Source organism: Ovis canadensis, chromosome 2 (assembly GCF_042477335.2).
Source record: "Ovis canadensis isolate MfBH-ARS-UI-01 breed Bighorn chromosome 2, ARS-UI_OviCan_v2, whole genome shotgun sequence".
NCBI lineage: Eukaryota > Metazoa > Chordata > Mammalia > Artiodactyla > Bovidae > Ovis > Ovis canadensis.
Genome location: NC_091246.1, coordinates 102626497 through 102654393, shown reverse-complemented (window position 1 = coordinate 102654393; position 27897 = coordinate 102626497). Strand labels below are relative to the sequence as shown.

General features: G+C 39.0%; 1 protein-coding gene across 1 annotated transcript; it reads right to left on the bottom strand.

Annotated features, from left to right (window-relative positions):
- Nucleotides 1-161: 161 nt before the first annotated feature.
- Nucleotides 162-27797, bottom strand: ESCO2 (establishment of sister chromatid cohesion N-acetyltransferase 2). The gene is made up of 11 exons (XM_069576682.1): nucleotides 27678-27797; nucleotides 26263-26323; nucleotides 24693-25518; nucleotides 22221-22314; nucleotides 19141-19198; nucleotides 15719-15845; nucleotides 14435-14566; nucleotides 13281-13370; nucleotides 12463-12606; nucleotides 4593-4768; nucleotides 162-1459 (listed from the first exon to the last, which is right to left on the bottom strand). The coding sequence occupies exons 2-11, from the start codon at nucleotides 26313-26315 to the stop codon at nucleotides 1327-1329; spliced, it is 1833 nt and encodes a 610-aa protein (XP_069432783.1). The 5' UTR covers nucleotides 26316-26323; nucleotides 27678-27797; the 3' UTR covers nucleotides 162-1326.
- Between the last annotated feature and the right edge of the window lie 100 nt (nucleotides 27798-27897).

The window sequence follows — 27897 nt, the reverse complement described above, 5'->3', positions numbered from 1 at the left end:
AAGCTAAGTGGCAGTCTATATGTTTTAGGTCAACAGCTGCTAAAAGTATCTGTGCAGGTTGTTGTGTAGATATAATTTTTTTATAAAGAACATGTACTATTTTTACAACCACAAACTAAAATGAAAATCAGTACATTCAACTGAATAAGAGACTAGAAAAATAATACAGAAAAGAATTTTAATTGATTCATCATAACGGTATTCAGTGAAATAATGTTAATAAAGTTTTAAAATAAAATATTTCTGACAATTTTTAAACACAGCAGTACAGAAACTAGCATTAAAATGTTTGGAAAATTTATACACATTTCGACACTTTCACAGTCTTTTTAGAAACCAAGCTTTAAAATTTTAGAACTATTAACTTAAAGGCAAATAAAAGAGTGTAGAGGAACAGATTCTACAGTTACAACCTGGACACTACTTCCCTAGAGTCTTACTGCCAGAATGAAGCTAGATGACTTTATAATAATAAAAAAAAGCTGAATAATTCTTTGTTTTTCAAAGTAAGTATCCATGAATTATATTAGAAAAATGTATCCATATTTACGTATATTTACATAAAGCCATCATATTCTGTGGCCCATCAGCCTAGACATATTTATTAACCTTGGTTCTGTTAAATTTTAAATGTTAGATTTAAAATCTAACCATATGAATCATCTAATCCAACTGGGTATCCATTTTGTTAGACACCAATCACCAATAATAAGTTCACTAAAGAAAAGTAGCACAAACACCAAAAATTAATGAAATGACAATAGTGCAATTATAAAGTTTAATTTTAATTATTTCTGAAGTGTGCTTTCTGAATAATGATTTTTAAAATGAAAAAATATTTAGCTATAAATTCTGTTCTATACAAAAGAACATGGAAATCTTATTCCTTACATCTTTCCCTGGTACAAATTGGGAATTCAGAATACTTTAACTATACTCAAACTGAGTTGCTACAGCCAAGAACCTATAAAATGAGAATTTTGTGTATGAAGTCAGGAGTTACTTTTAAAAAATGGGGATGGAAATTTGTCTATCTTTAAACTTTCTGATCAGGCATGAAGTAATTCTGGCCTCAAAGTGTACTTTATAAATAACTGGTCAAATTTCTGTGAAAAACCAATGTTCTTACACAGAAGAGAAATAATTTTCCAGCTATAGCTCCAAAGTTTCATAATTAAGGATTCAGAGTCCTAGTCAGTATACATTAAAGATTTTTCCTTTCTTTGTATCCCTGGATACTTGCTATTTGTTAAATAGTTTGTAATTTATGATAATAGGCTGTCAGAACTCATTCACACAGTAATTGTTCTATAGTTGAAACTGGTTTCAACTATTAAAATTGTATACAAGGAAATTAGGTGTGTTGCAGTACTTGGTTGCAAATAACTTGCCATCTGGTGTTGGGTCAGAAAATGCTATTTCATTAGTGCTGAGAAAACAGCCAAACATGAAGCAATTCCTAAAAAGAGAGGAAAAGACAATTTAACAATGGAACCATCTTTAAATTTTGATTAAACATGAGCACATATTTTAAAGCAATCTAGTTAAAAAGACTTCAATCTCTTTGTATTTCAGTCACTAAGTCGTGTCTAACTTCTTTGCGACCCCGTGGACTATAGCCCTCCACGCTCCTCTGTCCATGGGATTTCCCAGGCAATCCTGGAGTGGACTCACATTTCCTACTCGAGGGGATCTTCCTGACCCAGGTATCAAACTCCTGTCTCCTGCATCGGCAGGAATGAGTTTAAAAGAAAAAAAACAAAAACCCACTGAGTCACCTGGGAAGCCCCTCAATCCTTTTAAATATTTTTAAATATTTAAAATCATTTTATTAAATGGTAAAATGACTCAATGTCTTATATTTTAGGGGGTGGAAGTTTAATGGTATCATTTCACAGGTGAGAAAACTAAGGCCCATAAAAAGTTCTGCTAAGAGGCAAAGAGAACCATATAAACCATCCAGCTGACTCTAGGTGATCCATGGTAATAAGAAGCCACTGATATGAAATAGTATTGCTAATTAAAAGCCACTGCTGCTGCTGCTGCTAAGTCGCTTCAGTCGTGTCTGACTCTGTGCGACCCTGTTAGATGGCAGCCCACCAGGCTCCCCCATCCCTGGGATTCTCTAGGCAAGAATACTGGAGTGGGTTGCCATTTCCTTCCCCGATGCATGAAAGTGGAAAGTCAAAGTGAAGTCGCTCAGTCGTGTCTGACTCTTAGCGACCCCATGGACTACAGCCTACCAGACTCCTCCGTCCATGGGATTTTCCAGGCAAGAGTACTGGAGTGGGGTGCCATTGCCTTCTCCAATTAAAAGCCACAGATAATTACAAAAAAAAAAAACAAACACCAACAATTTTAACAAATAACTATCTTCTTTTTAACTATATCACACATTCAGAGCTTTAAGAAGGCAAAACCTAATTTTGCCTTTTGACTACATTTTGACTGCATGTTGACTACAACTCTCCTTGATCCAGCTCAACTGGGATTAAAAGCAATAAACTGAAATAGCTGAAAGAATTCAACAAAACTGAGGGGTATTCTATGAACTAACTGGCCTTAGTCTTCAAATGCGTCTAAGTCCTAAAAGACAAAGAAAGGCTAAATAACTTACAGGTTAAGGAAGATGAAGACTAAAGAGATTATGACTAAAAGCAATATGTAATCCTGAAGAGGAACAAAAAAAAAAGCTATGAAGGGCATTTGAGACAAATAACAAAACTGAAATATGGACTATACATTAGATATTAAATATCCCAAATTTGGTAACTGAGCTGTTCTTATGTAAGAGAATATACTTGAACATACTGAAGTACTAAGGGGGTAAAGAGGCATATTATATGTAACTTACTTTAAAATAATTCAGGAAGAAAATAAAAAAGAATCTGGACAAAGATACTGAGGGTGTTCTTTTTACTATTCTTCCTATTCTTTCATATGTGAAATTACTTCAAAATAAAAAAGAATTGGATTCAATGAGAAGTTAAGATATCAGCTTCAAGTATACTTACTATATAATTGAATAAAAGTGTATTGCTATATATACTAGACTCCAAAGCAAAATATTGATTAAGCAGTTCTCTGTGTCTTCATGAACGATGGTATGAGCTACAGAAAGAGTATTATTAGATCTGTGGCTCTGAGTTCTAACTCTCCTTTTACTATCTCCATCACTGTAACCTGTACTAATAATCCTATCTGAGCCTCAGCTGCTTCTGATGCAAAACAATTAGGAATAATACTGTTCACTTGGGAGGATTTAAAACATACATTGCCTGCAGAGAAAGATGATTAGGCTCCTCATATACAGGAAAGCTGCCAATTATGTTACCTGTATCTCCAACCCAAGAGTGTGAGAAGATATGTTCTCAAATGATTGTTTTATATTTCTCCTTTACAACTTTATTTTTATCACTGCTTACAATCTATTGCCTTAGTATTCAAAGTATTACCTACTTTGTTAGAAATGCAGCATCTCAGGCCCACCCCAATCTACTGAATCACACCTGCGTTTGAGCAAGATCTCCAGGTTGTTCACAGGCACTTTCACATTTGAGAAGCACCGGACTACTGCCTGGAAGAACCAGGTTAAATACTGGTATTCTCCATGGCCTTCCCTGGTGGCTCAGATGGTAGTGTTCCTGCAGTGCAGGAGACCTGGGTTCAATCCCTGGGTTGGGAAGATCCCCTGGAGAAGGGAATGGCTATCCCAGTCGAGTATTCTTGCCTGGAGAATCCCATGGACAGAGGAGTCTGGTGGGCTCCATGGGGTCGCTAAGAGTCGGACAAAGCTGAGTGGCACGCACATGCGCGCGCGCGCACGCACGCACACACACACACACTCTCTCTCTCTACACACATACACACACACACTTTCTCTCTCTCTCTCCCCCCATACCAAATCTATGTATCTCAATAAAAAATAAAGAAAATGGAGGTTATTTCACAATTAACTACAAACAAAAATCTTCACAGACACCAACTTTTCTCACTGCTCCCCTTTTAAGGTATGTGTGGGTGAGAGTTCTCTTATATGTTAGATATACTAGACTTTTACTCATTAGATAAATGATTTGTAAATAACTATTCTCTGGGTTGTCTTGCTAATTCACTTTTACGTTTAGTTACATTTGTGTTATACTAAGTCTCTATTAATCATCTAGTCACACATCAATAAACATATAATTTCTACAATTCTTTTTTAAATCTCTCTTTTGTTTTTATAGGTTATATTTATTTAAATTAATTTTACATTTGTTGAATCTAATAAAAAGTTGGACTTGTATTTTCCATTTATTTGCCTTCTTTTTCATTTCCTAGCAATTTATCTTTATCTTATTAATGTGTTGGTCTATAACAAAATACCGTCTTTGACTACAGGTAGTTTGAAAAGCACTGGTCTAGAACATTTCACACGTGGAATACTGTGTGCAAAATTGAGTACGCCTAGTAGTTTTTTTTCTTTTCCGTGTCAGCACTGCCTCAGCCTGACTTCGGTAGTATTTACAGACCAACATCATTCCCTCTGGCTCATGAGCCAGGAAAGCTTCTGGAGAGGTAACCTGGGTCTAAGCGCTTTTACTTCTTACCTGAGCGTGTCCACCAGGCGTCGTGCAATGCGCTTTCTTCTTTTCAGTCTGAAGACCCAGATTCTACTTATCCCACACACTGCAGGTTCCGGTACATCTGAACATTGCCAAGCCCTCTGACATTCTTTAGAGCTTGGGGTTTCTGGGCCAGTTGGTTCAGACATGACACGGAAGGCCTGCAGTGATGCACAGAGGCATTAGACATAATGGTACAGCTGAGTTCACATTTCTTTTTAAACAAAACTTAAGTATCTAAAATAAATCTTATTCCACCTTCACAAAAATGTTTAAGTTCTTTGCTATTTCTTGAATTCTTGCCCAATTATATTCACTTAATGCAGAAAAATGATAGTGGTGTTGAGATATTCCCACATACTAGTATTATACCAATGTGAAACTTCCTTTTATTGATTTAAAAAAATAATAAAATTCAGACTCTTAATAAAACACATAAGCTTCTCCCATTCTTTGCATCCTAAAGTGTATATATGATATCCCCCCAAAATTAATAACACTAAAGGTTTTTGCATACAAACTATGAAATTGGTATTTTAAGTGTTTTTAATCCTTATTTTGAAACAATCGTAGATTCAGAGGGAGTTGACAAATGGCACAGACAGGACGTGTATCCTTCACCCTACTTCCCCCAGTGGTTACATCTTCCATAATTGTAGTACAATATAAAAACTGAGAAATTAACATGGGAACAATGTGGGTGGGACAGTTCTGTGATAATTCATTCTATCTGAATATTGATTTAACCATCACTACAACCAAAATATAAAGCTACTGCATTATCATGAAGCTCTTCCTCTTGCTACCTCTCTATAATCACACCCATTTTCTCCCCTCCACCACTGCTAAGCTGTGCAACCACAATCTGTTCTCTATCTCTAAAATTCTGCTATTTTGCTGCTGCTGCTGCTACTGCTACGTCGCTTCAGTTGTGTCCGACTCTGTGCGACCCCATAGATGGTAGCCACCCAGGCTCCCCCATCCCTGGGATTCTCCAGGCAAGAACACTGGAGTGGGTTGCCATTTCCTTCTCCAATGCATGAAAGTGAAAAGTGAAAGTGAAGTCACTGAATCGTGTCCAACTCTCAGTGACCCCATGGACTGCAGCCTACCAGGCTCCTCTGTCCATGGGATTTTCCAGGCAAGAGTATTGGAATGGGGTGCCATTGCCTTCCTCTGATATTTTGAGGATATCATGTAAATGGATTCATACAGCACGTGACCTTTTGAGAATGGATCTTTTTCACTCAGCAATATGCTCTTGATAACCTGTCCAAGTTGTGGCATGTATCAACAGTTTGTTCCTTTTCATTGCCAAGTAATATTCCACTGTATGGATATACCAGTGTGTCTAATCACTCACTTACTGAAGGACACTTTAGTTGTTTCCAGCTATTGGCTATTACAAATAAAGCTGCCAGAAACATTCAGCTATGGCTTTTTGTGTAGACATAAGTTTTCATTTCTGGAATAAATGCCCAGGACTATGATTGCTGAGTCATATGGTAAATGTATAATTAATTTTTTAAGAAACTGCCAAGCTGTTCCCAGAGTGTCTATACTATTTTACATTCCTTCCAACAATGAATGAAAAAACCTCCTTTCCCTGCACCCACACCAGCATTTGCTATGGTCACTGTTTTACACTGTAGCTGTTCTTAGGTGTATGTGAAACTTTAACTTCCATCAAGAACACTTTGCTTCTGAAATGAGAATGAACGGAAGAGTACATGTACCAGTCAGTTGGCTATACAGATATTCCTCAACTTACAAACAGTTACATCCTGATAAACATAGGTTATAAGCTGAAAACACTGTACCTTGAAAAGGAGTGCATTTAATATACCTAACCTATGAAACCTCATAGTTTAGCCTGTTGCTGCTGCTGCTAAGTCGCTCAGTCATGTCTGACTAGAGGGCAGCCCGCCAGGCTCCCCTGTCCCTGGATTTTCCAGGCAAGAACATTGGAGTGGGTTGCCATTTCCTTCTCCAACGCATGAAAGTGAAAAGTGAAAGTGAAGTCACTCAGTCGTGTCTGACTCTTAGCGACCCCATGGACTGCAGCCTACCGGGCTCCTCTGCCCATGGGATTTAGTTTAGCCTAGCTTACCTTAAATATGCCAAGAGTGCTTACATTAGACTACAGTTTGGCAAAATCATCGAACACAAAGGCTAATTTATAATAAAGTGCTGGAACTTCCCTGGTGGTCCACTGTCTGTGACTCTGAGCTCCCAATGTAGGGCGCCTGGGCTGGATCCCTGGTCAGGGAACTAGATCCCAGATGCTACAACTCTCAGCTGTAGCATCAACTGTACGACTCTCACATCATGCACTAAAGATCCCTCATGTGACAACTAAGAGCTGGCACAGCCAAATAAATAAATATCAAATTGATAATTTAAAAAAAGGAAAAAAAAGCGCTGAATATCTCATGTAATTTACTGGATACTGTACTAGAAATGAAACACAAAATGGCTGTATGCAGAGAACAGTTGTTAAGTATACTGTTTGTTTACCCTTGTGATCGCATAGTTGACTAGAGCTGCCATTCTCTGCTGCTGCCCAGCATCACAAAAGTGCATACGGCTAGCCCTGGAAAATATGAAAACTTGAAGTTTCTGCTGAATGTCTATGGTTTTCACACCACTGCAGAATTGAAAAGTTGTAAATCAGAGACAATCTGTACTGCCCATTATCACTACATAAACAGTGCACTTCAGAGCAAAGAAAGAAAAAGGCCAAATTGATTACTTTTACAGACCATAATACAAACCAACTGCTTTTCTTTCTCCACTCATATATATGTATGAGATGAAAAGCAGAAAAAAGCAAAAAAGGAAAATAAGAAAGAGATAGATGGTAGAAATGAAGGGGGAACAGGGAAAAGGGAGGCATCTATAAAAATGAGTAAGACCAATTTATGCTAGCATCATTTCAAGATGTCTTAAAACAAGTATGTATTTTTAAAAGTAAAGGAACATAAGTGTGGGATATTATAGTCAGGTTAAAAAAACACATTTGAGCTATAATTCTCTCTAGCTTAAGACTACCCTGTAAGCTCCTTGAAGGGCAAAAACTATTCTCTCTATTTGAGAACAAGGGTTGGCAAACTTTTTCTGTTTGGGACCAAATTGTAAATACTTTAGGCTCTTTGGCCCATGTGGTCTCTGTTGCACCTACTCAACCCTGCCACTGTTGCACTAAAGCAACCATAGATAATATGAAGAGGAATGAGCATGGCTCTGGGGCAATAAAACTTTATTTACAAAAAAGAGGAAGGCCACACTTAGACCATGGGTTATTATTTGTTAACTCCTCTGCCAGAACACTGCTAATTAGTGTCCAAAGTAGATTCTAATTATGGGACAAGTAACAACTTTCTACTTTCCTGTTGATGGGTGGGGCTGTGTTCCCTCCCTGTTGTTTGACCTGACCCCAAACTATAGTGGAGGTAAGGAAGATAATGGCGACCTCCTTCAAAAGGTCCTAGGTAAGCACTGCTGCACTCAGTGCCCCCAACTCTGCAGGAGACCACCACCAACCCAGCCTCTGCCAGAGACTCCTGGACACTTACAGGCAAGTCTGGGTCAGTCTCTTACGGGGTCACTGCTCCTTTCCCTTGGATCCTGGTGCACACAAGGTTTTGTGCAAACAAGTTTGTTTGCCCAGTCCTGTTTAAGCTCTGTAATCAAATCCCACTGGTCTCCAAAGTCAAAATCCCTGGGGCTTCTCATTCCCTTTGCTAGATCCCCAGTTTGGGCAATCTGTTGTGGGTCCTAGAACTTAACAGTGCGAGAATTTCTTTGGTGTAATGGTTCTGCAGTGTGTGGGGCGTCTGCTCAGTGGCTCTCTGGTGGGGTTAATGGTGACCTCCTCCAAGAGGGCTTACGCCACAGGCTGTGTGACCCAGGTCTGTTGCATGCAGAGGCCCTGCCACTGTGGCAAGCCACTGCTGGCCCGCACCTCCACAGTAGACACAAACACTCTTAACGGGCAGGTCTGGCTCAATCTCTGTGGGGTCTCTGGATCCTGGTGCGCACAAGGTTTTGTTCGAGCCTTTCAAGGGTCTCTGGTGAGTATGGAGTTTGCTTCTAAACACGATTTCACCCCTTCTACCGTCTTGCTGGGGCTTTTCGTTTGCCCTTGGACACGGGGTATCCTTTTTTGGTGGGATCCAACCAAAAAATGTCGATGCTTGTTCAGCAGCGAATTGTAATTTTGGAGTTCTCGCGGAGATGAGTGCACGTCCTTCTATTTTCCCATCTTTACTAAGCATGGCCCCACCCATCAGAACAAGACCCAGTTTGCCCCACCGTCAGTTTCTCCCATCAGGAAGCTTCCAAAAGTCTCTTATCCTTATCCATCAGAGAGCAAGCACCCAGAATGAAAACCATAATCACAGAAAACTAATCAAACTGATCACATGGACCACAGCTTTATCTAACTCAATGAAATTATGAGCTATGCTGTGTAGGGCCACCCAAGATGGACAGGCCATAATGGAGGGTCCTGACAAAATGTGGTCCACTGGAGAAGGGAATGGCAAACCACTTCAGTATTCTTGCCTTGAGAACCCCAAGAACAGTATTAAAAGGCAAAAAGATATGACACTGAAAGATATGATACTGAACTTCCCAGGTCGTCAGGTGCCCAATATGCTACTGGAGATCAGTGGAGAAATAAGTCCAGAAAGAATGAAGGGATGGAGCCAAAGCAAAAACACCACCCAGTTGTGAATGGGACTGGTGATGGAAGCAGGGTTTGATGCTGTAAAGAGCAATATTGCATAGGAACCTGGAATGTCAGGTCCATGAATCAAGATAAATTGGAAGTGGTCAAACAGGAGATGGCAAGAGTGAACATCAACATTTTAGGAATCAGTGAACTAAAATGGACTGGAATGGGAGAATTTAATTCAGATGACCATTATATCTACTACTGTGGGCAAGAATCCTTTAGAAGAAATGGAGCAGCCCTCATAGCCAACAAAAGAGTCTGAAATGCAGTATTTGGGTACAATCTCAAAACAGAATGAACTCTATTCGTTTCCGAGGCAAACCATTCAATATCACAGTAATCCAAGTCTATGCCCCAACCAGTAATGCTGAAGAAGCTGTAGTTGAACAGTTCTATGAAGACCTACAAGGCCTTCTAGAACTAACACCCCAAAAAGATGTCCTTTTCATCACAGGGGACTGGAATGCAAAAGTAGAAAGTCAAGAGATACCCAGGGTAACAGGCAAAAATTTGGCCTTGGAGTACAAAACGAAGCAGGGCAAAAGCTAACAGAGTTTTGCCAAAAGAACGCACTGGTCATAGCAAACACCCTGTTGCAACAACACAAGAGAAGATTCTACACATGGACATCACCAGATGGCCAACATCCAAATCAGATTGATTATATTCTTTGCAGCCAAAGATGGAAAAGCTCTATAAAGTCAGCAAAAAGACGACGGGGAACTGACTGTGGCTCAGATTAAGTGCTCCTTATTGCCAAATTCAGACTTATATTGAAAAAAGTAGGGAAAACCACTAGACCATTTAGGTATGACCTAAATCAAATCCTATACGATTATACAGTGGAAGTGACAAATAAGACTCAAGGGATTACGTCTGAAAGACAGAGTGCCTGAAGAGCTATGGACAGAGGTTTGTAACATGGTACAGGAGGCAGGGATCAAGACCATCTCCAAGAAAAAGAAATGCAAAAAGAGAAAACAGTTGTCTGAGGAGGCTTTACAAATAGCTGAAAAAAGAAGAGACGCTAAAGGCAAAGGAGAAAAGGAAAGATATACCCATTTGAATGCAGAGAATAGCAAGGAGAGATAAACCCTTCCTCAGTGATCAATGTAAAGAAATAGAGGAAAACAATAGAATGGGAAAGACTAGAGATCTCTTCAAGAAAATTAGAAATACCAAGGGAACATTGCATGCAAAAATGGGCACAATAAAGGACAGAAATGGTATGGACCTAACAGAAGCAGAAGATATTAAGAGGTGGCAAGAATACACAGAACTATTAAGATCTCATGACCCCCAGATAACCACGATGGTGTGATCACTCACCTAAAGCCAGACATCCTGGAATGCAAAGTCAAGTGGGCCTTAGGAAGCATCACTATGAACAAAGCTAGTGGAGATGGAATCCCAGGTGAGCTATTTCAAATCCTGAAAGATGATGCTGTTGAAGTGCTGCACTCAATATGCCAGCAAATTTGGGAAACTCAGCAGTGGCCACAGGACTGGAAAAGGTCAGTTTTCATTCCAATCCCAAAGAAAGGCAATGCCAGAGAATGTTCAAACTACCACACAATTGCACTCATCTCACACACTAGCAAATGCTCAAAATTCTTTAAGCCAGGCTTCAATAGTACATGAACCATGTATTATTTTCCAGATGTTCAAGCTGGATTTAGAAAAGGCAGAGGAACCAGAGATCAAATTGCCAACATCCACTGGATCACAGAAAAAGCAATAGAGTTTGAGAAAAACATCTACTTCTGCTTTATTGACTATGCCAAAGCCTTTGACTGTGTGATCACAACAAATTGTGGAAAATTCTTCAAGAGATGGGAATACCAGACCACCTAACCTGTTCCTGAGAAATCGGTATGCAGGTCAAGATGCAACAGTTAGAACCAGACATGGAACAACAGACTGGTTCCAAACTGGGAAAGGAGTATGTCAAGGCTGTATATTGTCACCCTGCTTATTTAACTTCTATGTAGAGTACATCATGCAAAATGCTGGGCTAGATGAAGCACAAGCTGGAATCAAGATTGCCGGGAGAAATATCAATAACCTCAGATATGCAGATGACAACACTCTTATGGCAGAAAGCGAAGAAGAACTAAAGAGCCTTGTGATGAAAGTGAAAGAGGAGAATGGAAAAGCTGGATTTAAACTTTACATTCAAAAAATGAAGATCATGGCATCCGGTCCCATCACGTCATGGCAAATAGATAGGGAAACAATGGAAAACAGTGATAGACTGTTTTCTGGGGTTCCAAAAATCACTGCAGACAGTGACTGCAGCCATGAAATTAAAAGACACTTGCTCCTTGGAAGAAAAGCTATGACCAACCTAGACAGCATATTAAAAAGCAGAGACATTACTTTGCCAACAAAGGTCTGTCTAGTCAAAGCTACGGTCTTTCCAGTAGTCATGTATGGATGTGAGAGTTGGACTGTATAGAAAGCTGAGCGCCAAAGAATTGATGCTTTTGCACTGTGCTGGAGAAGACTCCTGAGAGTCCCTTAGACTATAAGGAGATCAAACCATTTAATCCCAAAGGAAATCAGTCCTGAATATTCACTGGAAGGACTGATGTTGAAGCTGAAACTCCAATACTTTGGTCACCTGATGGAAAAGACCCTGATGCTAGGAAAGACTGAAGGCAGGAGAAAGGGATGACAGAGGATGAGATGGTTGTATAGCATCACCGACTCAAGGGACATGAATTTGAGCAAGCTCTGGGAGTTGGTGATAGACAGGGAAGCCAGTCCAAGGGGTCACAAAAAGTTGGACATGACTGAGCGACTGAACAACCATTTTGCCAAATATATTAACCTGCACTAAGCCACATGTTCAATAACTGAGTTTGTTTAAAATACTATACTTTATAGTCCAAGTATATAAAAGACTATATGAGCTTAAGACTGACTAATCCTGCTTATATAAGGCAAAATATCAGACATAATAGAAATAAATGACTTCAATTATCTAGATGGTCAAGGATATTTTAGAAGGAAAAAGATCATTAATGGTAGCCTTCTTAAATGCTTGAGACTTCTCCCAACTACTTCACTTTGCTCAAAAGTTACTTCAGTAATTTGTAAGACAGCATACCATACCTGTTTGATGGGCTCTGCAATTAAACACCCAACTACTTTCTTTTCATCAGAGATAAAGAGCAAGGTTTTGGTTTTGTTTGGATATTTAGGAACAACTTGCTGGAAGCCCAATTCATTATCAACAAGTTCCTGGACATCTTCAACCTAACGATGTCAAAAACCGAAAGAGATGAATTTTTTTTACAAAATATAACAGAATATATATATATATAAAAGTATGCTTATCAGTTTAACCTCTTTTGTCTCTGTTTCTTAAATTTTCACAACCCCCAAATTATTCCACTACTGAGGCATGTTTCTGCCACTTCGGAAACAGGGTTTTAAGAAACTATTTTAAACATCACTTTCACCACCCTTGAGTGGAACAGGGAGTAAGGAAGATTCTGTTTCAGCTTTATCCCTTGTCTACTGGGGTGAACCATCCAGCCCAAGAAACAAAGGCAATACCAACCTAAGAATTATACCTTGGAGCTGTTAATTTCTCAACCTTATAAAGTTTAGTTTATTTTTCACAAATGGAAGATGTAGGCAAGCAATACAGAATGGACTCAATCTATTTTCTTTAATCTCTTCTTGATACACCTTTACTTGTTTTGTAATTTGTAAGTTTAATTTTGTATGAACTACTTTGAAAGTCATCCTAACACCTGTACCAATGTACAGTGATTATCTATAAGCAAAGGTGTTTTATATAATACTTCAATATAGGTCGATTTTTTGGTGGAGAATGGGGAGAGCAGAAGGAGAACAAAGACTGAAAAGCTAATATTATAAAGCAACTATACTTCAATTAAAAAAGAAAAATTAACGTTTTATACCTTTCTGATAGCATAACTCGGGTCACGCGGCAGGACCAACACAATTTTCCCATCCCAAAACTCTGCTACAACACGTTCTTTTTTCCAGCCCTGCCAAAGTGGGAGAAAAAATCACATTTTGATCTAAAGCAGAAAAAAAATTAAATGTGGTCTGGAGAAGACAAAAAAGATGAACAAATGAGAGAAATAAAAAAGATAAAATTCGACTACATGAATGTGGTAAGAGAAATAAAAGATGACTGAAACAAAGCTCCTGTCCTCAAGGGGCTGATATACTGTTAGGAGACACGTAAATAATCTATTATAAAAGAAAGTGAAAGTTGCTCAGTCATGTCCAACTCTTTGAGACCCCACAGTCCACGGAATTCTCTAGGCCAGAATAGTAGAGTGGGTAGCCTTTCCTTTCTCCAGGGGATCTTCCCAATCCAGGGATCCAACCCAGGTGTCCCGCATTGCAGGCAGATTCTTTACCAGCTGAGCCACAAGGGAAGCCCATTATAAAACAAGGCGAAGTCAAATAAGAGCCCCTTGTAGGAATACAGAGAAAAAAACCACGAATTAGCAGTGTGAAAGTGGGGGAGGGGCAGGATAAGAAAATTTTAATAAATCAGGCTAAAAATATTATGAAGGCATGAATTACAGCAATAAAAACATGAAAAACGGACATGCATTTGAGTAGCAGGTATAATCATAAAGATAAGGCCAACAACACGCTGTATATGGAGTAGGAAGGTATTTCATGAAGGTGCTTCATAAAGAGCAAAGAAATACCCTGGAGGAGTCAAAGAAAGCTGTTTTTCTAAGGTTATCTAGAAAGAAGAAACTGGAGTGAGAAAAGGGGAAACTCCTCAAGTCTTTGAGTTTTCTACCTTGACTTTTCAGCTCTGCTCCAAAAGCTAGAGGTAAGGATGCAGGGTGTTCATTCAACCAAGAACAGTAACCTCTTATATTAGCACATGAAGTTTGAAATGGCACATCTATTAAAACTAAAATACCATCAGTCTCAAATATTAAACACAAAACAAAATTACAGATGATAAAATATTTCTGGATATGTAAATCTTTCTATATTTAGGCAAAACGAATGTCTCTTTTAAAGCATTTTTACTTTTAGAACAAATGGAAACAAGCTTTTTTTTTTAAAAAATACTTACTGTATATTTGATTCCCTCCACAAATCGGTGGTGATGCTGTACATGCTGCAGTTCATCCTCGGGGTTGGAAGCAGCGTAGATCATGCCACAGGACTTACACATGGTGGCTCCGAAATGTTTCTGACCTGCATCCTACAATTGGAAGAGGAAAAATAGCCAATCTAAACACATCACAGATAGCTCTACCTTTAGTTCATGTAAATTTGTCTATTCATTCAAATTTGTCCTTATTTTTCTTTTATGCTGGTATAGCTGAAACATAAATGAAAGTCTGGTTACTCTTTCTCTCTACCCATCAACAAAATAGAATGAAAAGAGCCTAACACTGCCATCACGATAAAAGTGAAATTGCCTCTTTGAAGGGACAGCAGAAAAAAAACACACCAAGATTCTTTAGCTTGACCCATAGTTCTAAGAAGGAATAAGAGGAAATCATAAATATTATAGCTAAGATGAAAAATGGAACATCCTTATTAAGCTCTTATATGAGAGGCCTAAAAAAGCCTTATTTCAAAGAAGCAGGGCAAAATTTCAGGACTTATATATTCATTAGATAGCATTTTTTCCTTAAATGGTTAGGAAAAATTAATTTTAATTAAATTTTAAATAAATTAACATATTAAATTAAAATCAAATATTAAAATTCTTTTCCCCAAGAGTTGATAAAAATAAAGTATAATACATAGTAAAAGTTCAAGAAAAGCATAGATAAATTAATGAATATAGAGAATTCAGGGATATTCAATGTCAAGGCTTATTAATTCCTATTCTGTCTCATAAGGCATTGCTTAAGGCTACTGAAAACACCAAATTTTGAACTGTCTATATAGGTGTTTGCAAATTTTCTGCCAAGGGCCAGATAGTAAACATTTTAGGCTTTGCAGGCCACATATATTCTTCTCCTTTTCTTCCCAACCTTTTAAGAATATAAACGCCATTAGTTCAAAGGCCATGGTCCAACTTTGGCCAAACCCATATCTAATGCAGTGTAGCTCTTCTTGTTAAGTCTTTTTTTTTTTTTTTTCTTGTTAAGTCCTTTATAGATTGACAATAATCTTCCTGATTCGGAGACAACTCATTCATCAGCATTCTACTAAACTGCCAGCACTTCCCAACACTATCTGTTCAAAAATATCCTTGACTAGCTGCCACAACAGCAAAGGTAGCAGTTACAAACTCAGAACATCTGTAACTCCTGATAACTAGGCTAAGACCACACATCAGACTTCAGGTTCTGTACGTGAGACCCATGTACAGGAGGAGCTTTGTTTTAAATTTACTCACAATGATGAGCTGGTCTTTTGTTTCTTTGTTTGAATCTCTGGTATTAGTACTCTTCTGTATGTTGATTTGTTTTAAGAAGTTAGTAGATGTGGTGGACCCCACAGAAGACTGTTCTTCAACTAGAGATCTTGAAATAGAAAGGTGTAAGTGTTATTTAATAATTTTAACACGTTTGATAAATTATAATGAAAAGAAAACACATGTATATAACATTGCAATTTTTAGTGCTTTCTATCAATAATAACTTGAAGTAATAGGGCTAGAAACAATGAGAAGCCTGAGGCCCACTCAGACAGGATCAGCAGTCAACTCAAAGTAAAGTAACTAGGGAAGAATGATAGAAAGACTCAAAATTTCTGTCTTCTGACTCCAAGTTCAAAGGATTTCATCTATAATATCAGATGCATATGGGTTTCCTAGGTGGTTCAGAGGTAAAGAATCCACCTGCTAAGCAGGAGATGCAGGTTTGATCCCTGGGTCAGGAAGATACTCTGAAGAAGGAAATGACAACCCACTCCAGTATTACCTGGGAAATCCCATGGACAGAGGAGCCTGGGGGCTACAGTTCATGGGGTCACAAAGCATCAGACATGACTTAGTGACTAAACAACAATAATAAATCAGATGCATATACATAGGATTTCTTCATAAGTTGATGTCACCTTTAAAAATTAATCTTTTCTTGCTTCTTAAATCTTAAGACAATATTTACCCATGCAGGCATAAAGAAATTCATGGAATGCCACAGCACATAAGTAGACGCTAATACTGGATCTCACAGACCCACAGGAAGTCAGTCACCAGCAACCAGCATATTACAATCCAACAACTTTTTACTGGGGCATGAGGCAGTGAGTGAGCTAATACACACCTAAAGCAACACCCTGCTGCTGCTGCTAAATCGCTTCAGTCGTGTCCAACTCTGTGCGACCCCGTAGATGGCAGCCCACCAGGCTCCCCCGTCCCTGGGATTCTCCAGGTGAGAACACTGGAGTGGGTTGCCATTTCCTTCTCCAGTGCATGAAAGTGAAATATGAAAGTGAAGTCGCTCAGTCATGTCCAACTCTTCGCAACCCCATGGACTATAGCCTACCAGGCTACATGGGGTTTTTCTCCATCCATGGGATTTTCCAGGCAAGAGTACTTACTGGAGCAGGGTGCCATTGCCTTCTCCACACCCTTCTAGTCTCAAATTCTTAGACAAAAAAAAATTTAGCTGGATAGATGCTGAGGCAATCTTTTCCCTTTAGGAGACAATGCTGGGGCTGGCTTATAGAGGTTGCAAACTGGAGCCCATAGGCCAAATCCAGCTAACAGATATTTTGATTGGCTCACATAGAGTTTGGATTAGCTACGAATATTTTAAAATCTAGAGATTTCACTTAAAAATGTGTATTTCCAATATTGCAAGAGACATTGGAAGGTCATTAGACCTGTTCATCAAGGAATCTAAGAGTTGGAGCTACTGGCACAGGCTCTTTTAGATGGGGTGTGCTTCTCCAGTTGGCTGCAGTCTCTGTAGGCACCAAGTTTGTAACCCTTGCCTTACAATGAAGTGACCTTCTCCCAAAGATCAAAGAAATAGAAATCTCTAGAGTAGAGGCAAGGGGGTGGGGGAACAAGTACCCAAAGCAAGAAGTTCAAACAGAAACTCACATTGATAAATTAAAAAAAACTGGAAAAATACCTTATGTAATGCTTTATGCTAACCCAATCTGTCCTCTTATCATCTGACTAGAAAATAGCTTTTATAATGACTTGACAAACACATGGTGAGAAATATATTTCACATCATGACCAATAGATACACATACATAATGGGAAAAAAAGATTCACTAAATACACTTAGTATGTGAGAGATGTATTATTCTACTAAGAAAAAATGCTAGATGTGATGCCCTTAAATTTTTATCGATGTGAGAAACTATCGATACTAATGCCAATAGTATAAAAAACACTTGCCTAGGTCACTAACTCCTCTATACCTTATACAACCTTAGCTAAGTCACTCAGCGTTTCCCATCCTTGCATGCATTTTCACTTCCAGCCTAGCAATGTTAACACTTTATTATACACATTCTGTTTAAATGTCTGTCCTCTTCTAACCATGACTTCCTTGACAGCAGAGCCATGCTGTACTTGTCTTCACATCTCTAAAATTCAGTGTAGTTCAATATCACACGGCATTCTATAAATGTTCACCCAATGTAAGAGTACAAACCCAGACAATCTGTGATCTACCTACAGTAAAAATCAGATTAAGCCACAGGAACCTGATGCTATCTGACTTCTGGGTCCTACCTAACGAGCAAATTTCAAATGACGCAACCAACAGTCTAGCGTCTCCCTATGCTAGGTTGGTTTGCACACTGTTGGCTAATTGTGAAAGGTTTTGATCCTCAATAAAAAGCAGACAGATGAGAAAAGGGAAAGGTGAAAGAAATTAGGAATATGGTCTTAGAAGGGGAAAAACTACCCACCCGACCACATGGTGAGATGCCCTAAGAGCAGGAAAACTTTACTAGGAAGTACCCTGCTCATTATCTTCAGATGTTTATCATCAAACAGAGAAAAAAGAAACAAAGCTGCTTACTGAGCAGCTCCCTAGAGAAGGATATGGCAACCCACTCCAGAATTCTAGCCTGGAGAATCCCATGGATAGAGGAGCCTGGTGGGCTATAGCCCATACGGTTGCAAAGAGTCGGACACGACTGAAGTGACCTAATGCACTACCTAGCAAGATGTTCAAACTGTAAGAAACTTCGTTCTCAGAGCTTTTTGGCGTATACTCATAAGCACCCATGCCTCCCCCAGTTCCATTTTTAGTTTTGAGCAGGATAGTGTGTAGCTTCAGCTGGAAACTATAACAGCATTGAGTTGCTGCAAGTTACTTATTCCTCTGGCCAGTCTCCTCATCTGTAAAATGGGGTAATAACAGTATTCATACCATGAGATGCCAAGTGCCCATTAAACATGAACTATTATCAGTATGTTATCACACAGAGGAGGCAATACAGCCTAATGGGCTTTGATTAAATATGGATTCTAGTCCTGGCTTTGTCATCTAAGAGCTGTGCAACTGTGGCTGAAATACAAAGTTTTCTCTGCTGAAAATGGTAATAACAATATCAAGCTTCTGGGTTGTTGTGGGGATAAGTGAAATAGTGAATATAAATTATTATGGGTCAGGTATTATACAAAAATTGAAGAAATTACTGTTATTCCAGCCCATAAAGGTCTTTTCCTGCTCTTAATTCAAGTTCTTATGAAGTTTCTATGAGAGGGTCTGATTTCATCTCCTATTCTAAATATTTCAATGGGGAAGAGAAAAATGCTCTCCAAATTAAATAGTATAAGAAAAAAAGAGAGACCCAATGGACTCATAATTAAACCTTGAACATTAAAATAAGAGCAACCCTTACCTTTTTGTGTTGACTGAAGACATAGTGAAGATGGGATAGACAATGGACTCAGGAGAAACTGGTAGGGGAAAAAAGTGAACAATAATTTGTATCACAGAATAAACTTAAAGTTTTAAAGCATACGGTTTTAAAGATTAATAAAACAAAAATACAATATTTGATTTTAAGACTTAACAGTAATTAAGACAGTATGGTACTGACAAACAGATCAATGTAACAAAATAGAGCCCCAAAACACCCACCACCCATGCATGTATAGTCAACTGATTTTTAACCAAGAGGCATAAGTTAATTCAACAGCAAAAAGATAGCCATCAAATTATGCTGGAACAATTTGACATCCATATACAGAAAGATGACAACGCTCACATAAAAATTAACTCAAAATGGATCACAGATCTAAATGCAAAATGTAAAACTATAAAACTTCTAGAAGAAAATTCCACATGAACCTGGGTTTGATAATAAGTTTTTACATACATCACCAAAAGTACTCCAGTAGCAATGAGCACATCAAGTCCAGAACCTGGTTTCCAAATAATATTCCCCAACAGAAGGGACCATGGTTCCTTGGAAAAATGGCTCAGTCTAGGACTAGGTTTGCAAGAGGAGCCTATAGCCTTTGTAGTGCCAGAAAGTAATAAGGAAGTGCTCAAAAAGCAAAAAAAGGGGACATGTCAAAGAGAACTGACCCAATGGTCAAAGATGGAACAATATGAACAACAGAATAAATCATGTACTATTAGACTTTAACCCCAAATATAAAATATTCATGAGTGCATACTGGTGAATATTCAGGAGCCTATTTATTTACTTAAAAATTGAGTAAATAAATGAGAGACAAGAGATAACTCTTCCTAACAGAAGGATTCCAAATAATATATGTGAAAATTTCCCCCTCCAGATGAAGCTTAATCCCCATCCCTCCCTGAAAGGGTAGGCTAGACTTAATGACTTACTTCCAAAGGACAGAGTTTGGCAAAGGAAAAAGGGTAACTTTTACAGTGGAGAAATTGGGCAAACCTGACCAACCACGTGACAGAGTTTAAGTTAACATCATCTATAATGTCATGTGGACATTACACCCAAAGTGGTGAGAATGGCATTAACCTCAGTGGCATTCTTCCTCCAAACCTATAACCCTGGTCTAACAATGAGAAAAACATCTGACAAACCCAGGTGCAGGAACATCCTATAATATAACTGGCCAGTACTCCTCAAGAATGTCAAGGTCATGAAAACAAAGAAGACTGAGAAAATGTCACAGACAAGGGGAGACTATGGAGACCCGGCAACTAAATACAATGTGATCCCTAGGCTGGGTCCTACAACAAAAAGGGGATGTTAATGAAAAAAATCAGTCAATTCCAGATACAGCCTAGAGCTTTTTTAATAATATACCAGTGATTAGTTTCTTAGTTTTGACAAAAAGTATAATAGTTGTACAAGATGGTAACACCACCTTACCTGTCTCTGAGAAACCTGTATACAGGTCAAGAAGCAACAGTTAGAACAGGACATGGAACAAAGGGCTTGTTCAAAATTAGGAAAGGAGTATGACAAGGCTGTGTACTGTCACGCTACTTATTTAACTTCTATGCAGAGTACATCATGTAAAATGCTGGGTTGGATGAATCACAAGCTGGAATCAAGACTGCCAGGAGAAATATCAACAACCTCAGATATGCAGATAATACCACTCCAATGGTAGAAAGTGTAGAAGAACAAACGAGCCTCTTGATAAGGGTCAAAGAGGAGAGTGAAAAAGCTGGCTTTAACACTCAACATTAAAAAACTAAGATCACGGTATCTGGTCCCATCACCTCATGGCAAATAAAGGAGGAAAAAGTGGAAGCAGTGACAGACGTTATTTTCTTGGGCTCCAAAATCACTACAGATGATGACTGCAGCCATGAAATTAAAAGACATTTGCTCCTTGGAAGGAAAGCTATGACTAAAGTAGACAGTGAATTAAAAAGCAGAGACATCACTTTGCGAACAAGGGTCTGTTTGGTTAAAAATATTGTTTTTCCAGTAGTCATATATGAATATGAGAGCTGGACCATAAAGAAGGCTGAGCAATGAAGAACTGATGCTTTCAAAGACTCTCGAGAGTCCCTATGACTGCAAAGGGATCAAGCCAGTCAATCCTAAAGTAAATCAACCCTGAATATTCATCAGAAGGACTGATGCTGAAGCTCCAATACTTTGGCCACCTGATGCAAAGAACAGACTCAATGGAAAATAAGACCCTGATGCTGGGAAAGATTGAGGACAGGAGAAGGGGAGACACAGGATGAGATGGTTGGATGGCATCACTGACTCAATGGACATGAGTTTGAGCAAACTCCAGGAGACAGTGAAAGAAAGGGAAGCCTGGAGTGCGGCAGTCCATGGGGTCCCAAAAGAGTTGGACATGACTTAGTGACTGAACAACAGGGTAAATGGGGTAAGACAGGTACAACTTCTCTGTAAATCTAAAATTACTACAAAATGAAAAGCTTATTTAAAAAAAGAAGTGGGAATTCCCTGGTGGTCCAGTGGTTATGATTCAGTTCTTTCATTGCCATGGCCTAGGTTCATTCCCTGGGTCCAACCTCTTGAGAGATCTCTTCCCTAGATCACAGTTAATCACTGAAAGACCCAGACAAAACCCAAGACTCCTGATGCCAAATCCAGTGCCCTCTTACGGCTTAGTGAATTCTGCTTACAATTGGGCTTTGATCACAGATATTTATTTTTTTCACTCCCTCCTATCATTTTGGCTAAACGCATAGGTATGATGAGAACACCTGGCTCTAGACAGCTTAAGTAACTGGGCCATATCTCACAGACCAAGTAATCAGAGTATTTTGTCTTAAGTTCTCACATAAGTTCTCCTTGTCTCCTCTTCAAACTGCACTGCACTGCTTACCATAGAAAACAGTGTTACCAAGAGCAACGCAAACATACCAAGTCACGGATACTGAATTATTTTAAAAAGCCAAAATAGTACTGTATGTAATTTCATACTGACACATGTAATGAAGCATTATTACATGAAAAACACTCATTTTGAGAAGAAAAGTTCTCTTACTTACCTGTCTTGTTCTTACTGAAAGACTCCTCTGAAGGACAACTCTTATTTTCATCAGTTTTACATTCCCTTGAAGAAATGACTCCATCTGATGCATCCTGAAAATATTGAGTAAAATTAAAGAAACCTATAATTCTTAATCATTGCACATTTAGCCAATGAATCCCAAGAGATCCGTTTCTAAAACAAAATATGTGTTTTCATCATGAATTACATTTCATAATGACTTTAAATCCTCAATTTTCAGTCTATTTTAAGGAAAATTTCCTCTATATTTACTAAATGTTATATTTTTAAAAGATAGAGTGTGCATATTTAAGTTTATAATTTGTCATCCTGTCAAAAATGTATTTTTCCTGATAAAGATGACAGAATGAAAACTGTAGAACATCCCGTCTACAAAAATAAATTGAACAAGAGAAAAATCAGTAAAAATGGCAGAAATTTCCCTACTGCTGCTAAGTCGCTTCAGTCGTGTCTGACTCTGTGCGACCCCATAGATGGCAGCCCACTAGGCTCCCCCGTCCCTGGGATTCTCTAGGCAAGAACACTGGAGTGGGTTGCCATTGCCTTCTCCAATGCATGAAAAGTGAAAGGCGAAAGTGAAGTCGCTCAGTCGTGTCCGACCCTCAGCGACCCCATGGACTGCGGCCTACCAGGCTCCTCTGTCCATGGGATTTTCCAGGCAAGAGTACTGGAGTGGGGTGCCGTTGCCTTCTCCGAGAAATTTCCCTAGGAGTCGCCAAACTGAAAAGAACCAACCCTTTGTCACAAGCTTTAAATACAGGGAGCAAAGGAGAGGAAAACATCCTGGAGTAGTTGGAGAGGCTTCTAACTCCCACTTTTTGGATAGCAACAGAGAGGTGGGAAAAACAAAGTAGAAAAACTTGTTACAAATTTCAGTAAACACTACTTATTTGATGAGACTTAAGAGAACATATAGCTTGGGGGAAAAGGAAAAAACTTTTGATTAAAGAACTCCTATTCAAAATCATAACTATCTCAGAAGAATGGGGGACAAGGCATCAGTTTGCTGTTTCTCAAGGCTCCACAGAGTTGGGAAAAGGTTATGCACTCTCTAATGAAAACAGGATTTACCCTTAGCTGTGCTGTGCTTGGTTACTCAGTCCTGTTGGACTCTTTGCAACCCCATGGACTATAGGCTGCCAGGCTCCTCTGTTCTTGGGATTCTCCAGGCAGGAATACTGGAGTGGGTTGCCATGCCATCCTCCAGGGGATCTTCTCAACCCAGGGATCAAATCCATGTCTCTTATGTCTCCTGCACTAGCAGTCAGGTTCTTTACTGCTAGTGCCACATGGGAAGCCCCTAAAAACACTAACTATCAAATAAAAGTTAAGTTTCTCTGGACCACAGTCACAAAGGAACTTAAAGAGTTACCTCCATAATACCAAAACCATAATACCATAAAACCATATTACCAAAAAATGATGGTAGGTTTCATTAAGCCAAAAAAGGGAGGAAAATCCTATTTTCTACTCTGCCTTAAAATTCTTTATAATTATGATAGCATCTGGCTTCATAAAACCAATCCTCCAGACTGTAAACAAAATTTTGTTCCTGTATGGCAGTAATCTCAGGGAATAAAGTATCAGGCTACCACCTGACAGGTCATTTCCTTCCACTAAATCAATGTATGGAAACATATCTAGATCAGACCAGTTTTGCTGCTAATTTTACTTACCTTGTAAATATTTAAGTTTGCAGTTCCCACTGTCAATGTTTTTTCCTGTCTATCAAGTATTGCCAAGTATATTGCTAAATGGAACATGGTCTTGCTTGCCTAAGCCATAAGAGCAATTCTACTAATTCTTTATATTGTTTCTGACAAAAAAACCACAACTATTTCTTGATAGGGGTTTTGGTTACATGGTATGTGAGTTTATCAAAATTCAGACAATATATCTGCACAATTCACTGTATATAGATACATGTCAATTAAAAAAAATGTGGAGCACTGCTCAAGCTAAAATTAATTCTCAATCCATCAAAATAAGTGTGTATATATTGCGGGGGGGGGGGTCTTCTGCATTTCTACCTATTCTTATTAGCCTTCTCCATGTCTATTTGATAATGAAGAGACAGTCTTGTTAAAATGACATGATTTCTCTGCAAGATTTCTTTCTTTTCTTAGCTTTAAGAGACTAGCTACCTACACACATACATACTTACCCACCTACATACACACAGATACAGTTTTCCCTGGTAGCTCAGTCAGTAAAGAATCTGCCTGCAATGCAGGAGACAGGGGTTTGATCCCTGGGTTGGGGAGATTCCTTGGAGAAGGAAATGGCAACCCACTCTAGTATTCTTGCCTGGGAAACACAATTGATAGAAGAGCCTGGCGGGCTACAATCCATGGGGTCACAAGAGTCAGACACGACTTAGCAACTAACCCACCACCACCATATACAGAGAGAGCCAACTTAGTTTTAGAAGCTATGTATTTCCATTTACCTTTATTAATTTATCTTCACTTTTACTTCTTTCACTCAACAGCTCAACGTTCAGTTCTTTTTCTACTAACACACACTTTGGCGCTTGCCTTGTCTCAAAACTTCTTTCAGTGACAGTCTCTCCATCAGATTCTTCAGTAACTTCCGATTTATTTTTCTGGGTGAGTCCCAGTAACGGCTTATCTTTCAGGGATGATTTTCTCAATGAGGGCTTTTTCCTACTAACAAAAAAAGCTGCTCCACCCTGGAGGGTAACTTGTGGTTTGACCTTCTGGCTTAGAACTCGAGGAGCATTCAGATTATTTTCAGCTGAGTAACAATTATTCTGCACAGATGGCTTATAGGTCACTCGGTACTGCTTGGAATTTTTAGAATTCTTTGATACAGGCTTGATGCATTTATATCCCACTTGACACTTAGCAGTTAAACTCTTCTGTGGTTTTTTGTTCATCTTCTTGGAGCAGACTGGTTTTCCTTGCATTTTTTCTGTCATATAGGAATATGTTTTATCTTCATTATTAGTTTTTAGACCAATGGATCTACTCTCTTTTATCAGCTTTCTCTCCAATGGATTGAGGTACCACTTATCTTTGTTGTAAAAGGATACAGCAGACACAGCAGATTTAAATGGTGAACCCTGATTTGCAGATGGCAATCTATTTTCAGTCGTTTTGAGTGGACTTGAAATCAAATGGCCTTGTTGAGAGCAATGAATCTTTCCTTCATTTTTATCACTGGTTTGGCAAATGTGCTTTTTATTAGGTAATGGAAATACATTTTCGGTGAAGTCCAAAATTAATTTCTTTGATGGAATATCTGATAATGGGCTATGAAAAGAAACACAGTCCATCGATAGTTATTTTGCTTCGGTTTTTATGTCAATTTACTACTAAGCAATAAACAACTTCACCTGGAAGGCATATTAAAAATATATCTCCAAAAGCATCTATCTACATACACTATTAGATTAGCAGTAGAAATTCTCAATTTCTGTCTTTACAAAGTATTTGAGTATTTTTCAAAACTAAGACCCCAATAATGTTTGTGAAAACACTTTACAAAGAAGCTTTGAGAAATGTGTGTGTGTGTGTATGTGTGTTTTAAAACCTATTTCTAAGTTTTGGCCATATACTCTGAAACAAGTTTCCTAAAATGATTAACTACACACAATATACTGACCACTTAGGGCCTGTAATTTATCTCTGGTACAACATACACAGAGTACACAACTTTCTAGGATTGCTGTGTATAATAGGATGAGCACCTATTTTATGCAAAACAGCATGTTAAATATTATATAAGAGAGCAGAAAGAAGCAAGGCAACAAAAGATCTGACACACATTTCCAAGCCATAGATAACAGCCCTTTTTCTGATTCCCTCCAAAGGCACTAAAGAATTAATTATAAAAGCTTATATTATTTCCAGACTAGAATTAGAATATAAAGTATTACTATAACTATAAGGAGTAGGAAATGAAAGAATGGAAATATTTAGACATAGAAGAGAGAAGATAAAAAAAATTTAAGACAGTAGATTTTTTAAAGAATTTCCACTCAGGATGAGACTTACATGTCCCGGTTCAAAGAGCACTGCTTCCTTTTTGTTGGCGTTAAAGTTGACATCCTAACTCCTAAAAGCAACAGAACAATAACCAAATAAATTCAATGTGTATAAAAATCGCTATATCAAAACTACAATTCAGATGGGTGATTGTCCATTAAGATTAAAAAAAGAAAGGTTTTTTTTTTTTAAAGCAAATTACTTTGATAAAGGTTTAAAGCATGAAGGTAAAAATAAAATAAAATAAAATCACTACCTCACAAAGAAAGTGAAGTCACTTAGTCGTGTCCAACTCTTTGCGACCCCATGGACTGGGGCCTACCAGGTTCCTCCATCCATGGGATTTTCCAGGCAAGAATATTGGAGTGGGTTGCCATTTTCCTTCTCCAAGAGATCTTCCCGACCCAGGGATTGAACCCGGGTCTCCAGCATTGTAGGCAAACGCTTTACCGTCTGAGCCACCAGGGAAGCCCCCCTCCCTCCGCTCCCCCCCCCTCCACTAATTAAGCAGAGACAGTACAATTTAAATTAAGCAGGAACAGTACAAATTTCAAGCTGAAAAATGGTCCTACCAAAGAGGAAGGATTTTACCCCATTTCAGGACACACTTTCCCAACTTCAATAGCCTGATGAATTCATCTCAAGTTTAATCACTCTATATCCTGGGCAGCTGTCCTTCCCATAACCCTCACTACCTGCCTCCCCTCAAATCCCAACAGCCCTCCTGCTGTTAGATGCTCTTGCCCTAGGCTTCCAATCCACCCTGCACTTCCTTGGTATTCATTTTGCGTATTTTCTCGTCTTTGGCTTGACAGTCTTTCCCTACAGCCTGCAGGTACAATGAAGGCACGGACCATCTCTAACTTTTTCATCAGAAGCCAGCAAGAAAACAGGGAAGCATAATTCTCTCCCATTTTATTAGCTGAGGAGTCGCTTGTTTTCTTATTGACAAAATACTCTGACCTTCTAAGGCTGCGAGTAATAAACACAATCACGCATGTTAACTCTCAAGCAGATGGTATGTTGATCAATAAAATTTCCCTTCCCCTTCCTTTCGGATCAAGTGTATTTTTAATACACAAGCATAACTTTCAAGTTAAACAGAAAGACCTGAGTCTCTGGAAATTCGTGTAGAGCTGCAGCTGTAAAGATCTTTCTGAGGCTGAATGAGGAAAGACAGGGGAGAAAAGCGACCCTGTCCCCACACACTGTCAGGGCAAAAGGGCGAGAAAACTCAGCGTCAGAAAGATGGAAACCCGGAGACCTGGAAGCGCGGATACCAGCTCGCTAGCTCTGGTCTCCAGCCTAGAATGCGCCAAGCACAGAGCAAAAGCTCTCTTTCTTTGACATTCACTCCCACTCCCACAGAACCTCCTGGTCCCCTGGTTCTTCCACATCACGCCTCGGCCCCACGCAGCACTTACCTGGTAGCACCTCAGACAGGCGACCTCTCCTCAGCCGAGCCCGTGGTCCCCCACTGTGTTCAAATTCTCGCGCGCCAGTCCAGGCGAAAACCGCTGCGTTCCGATTCGCCGCTTCCCAGCGTATCCAAGGGCAGGCTCGACGATTGGTTGTGCACCGGCGCTTGCCCCGCCTCGCAGGAGGTGGTCTCCAAGAGTCTCCCGCCCTTGCAAGGCTGAAACT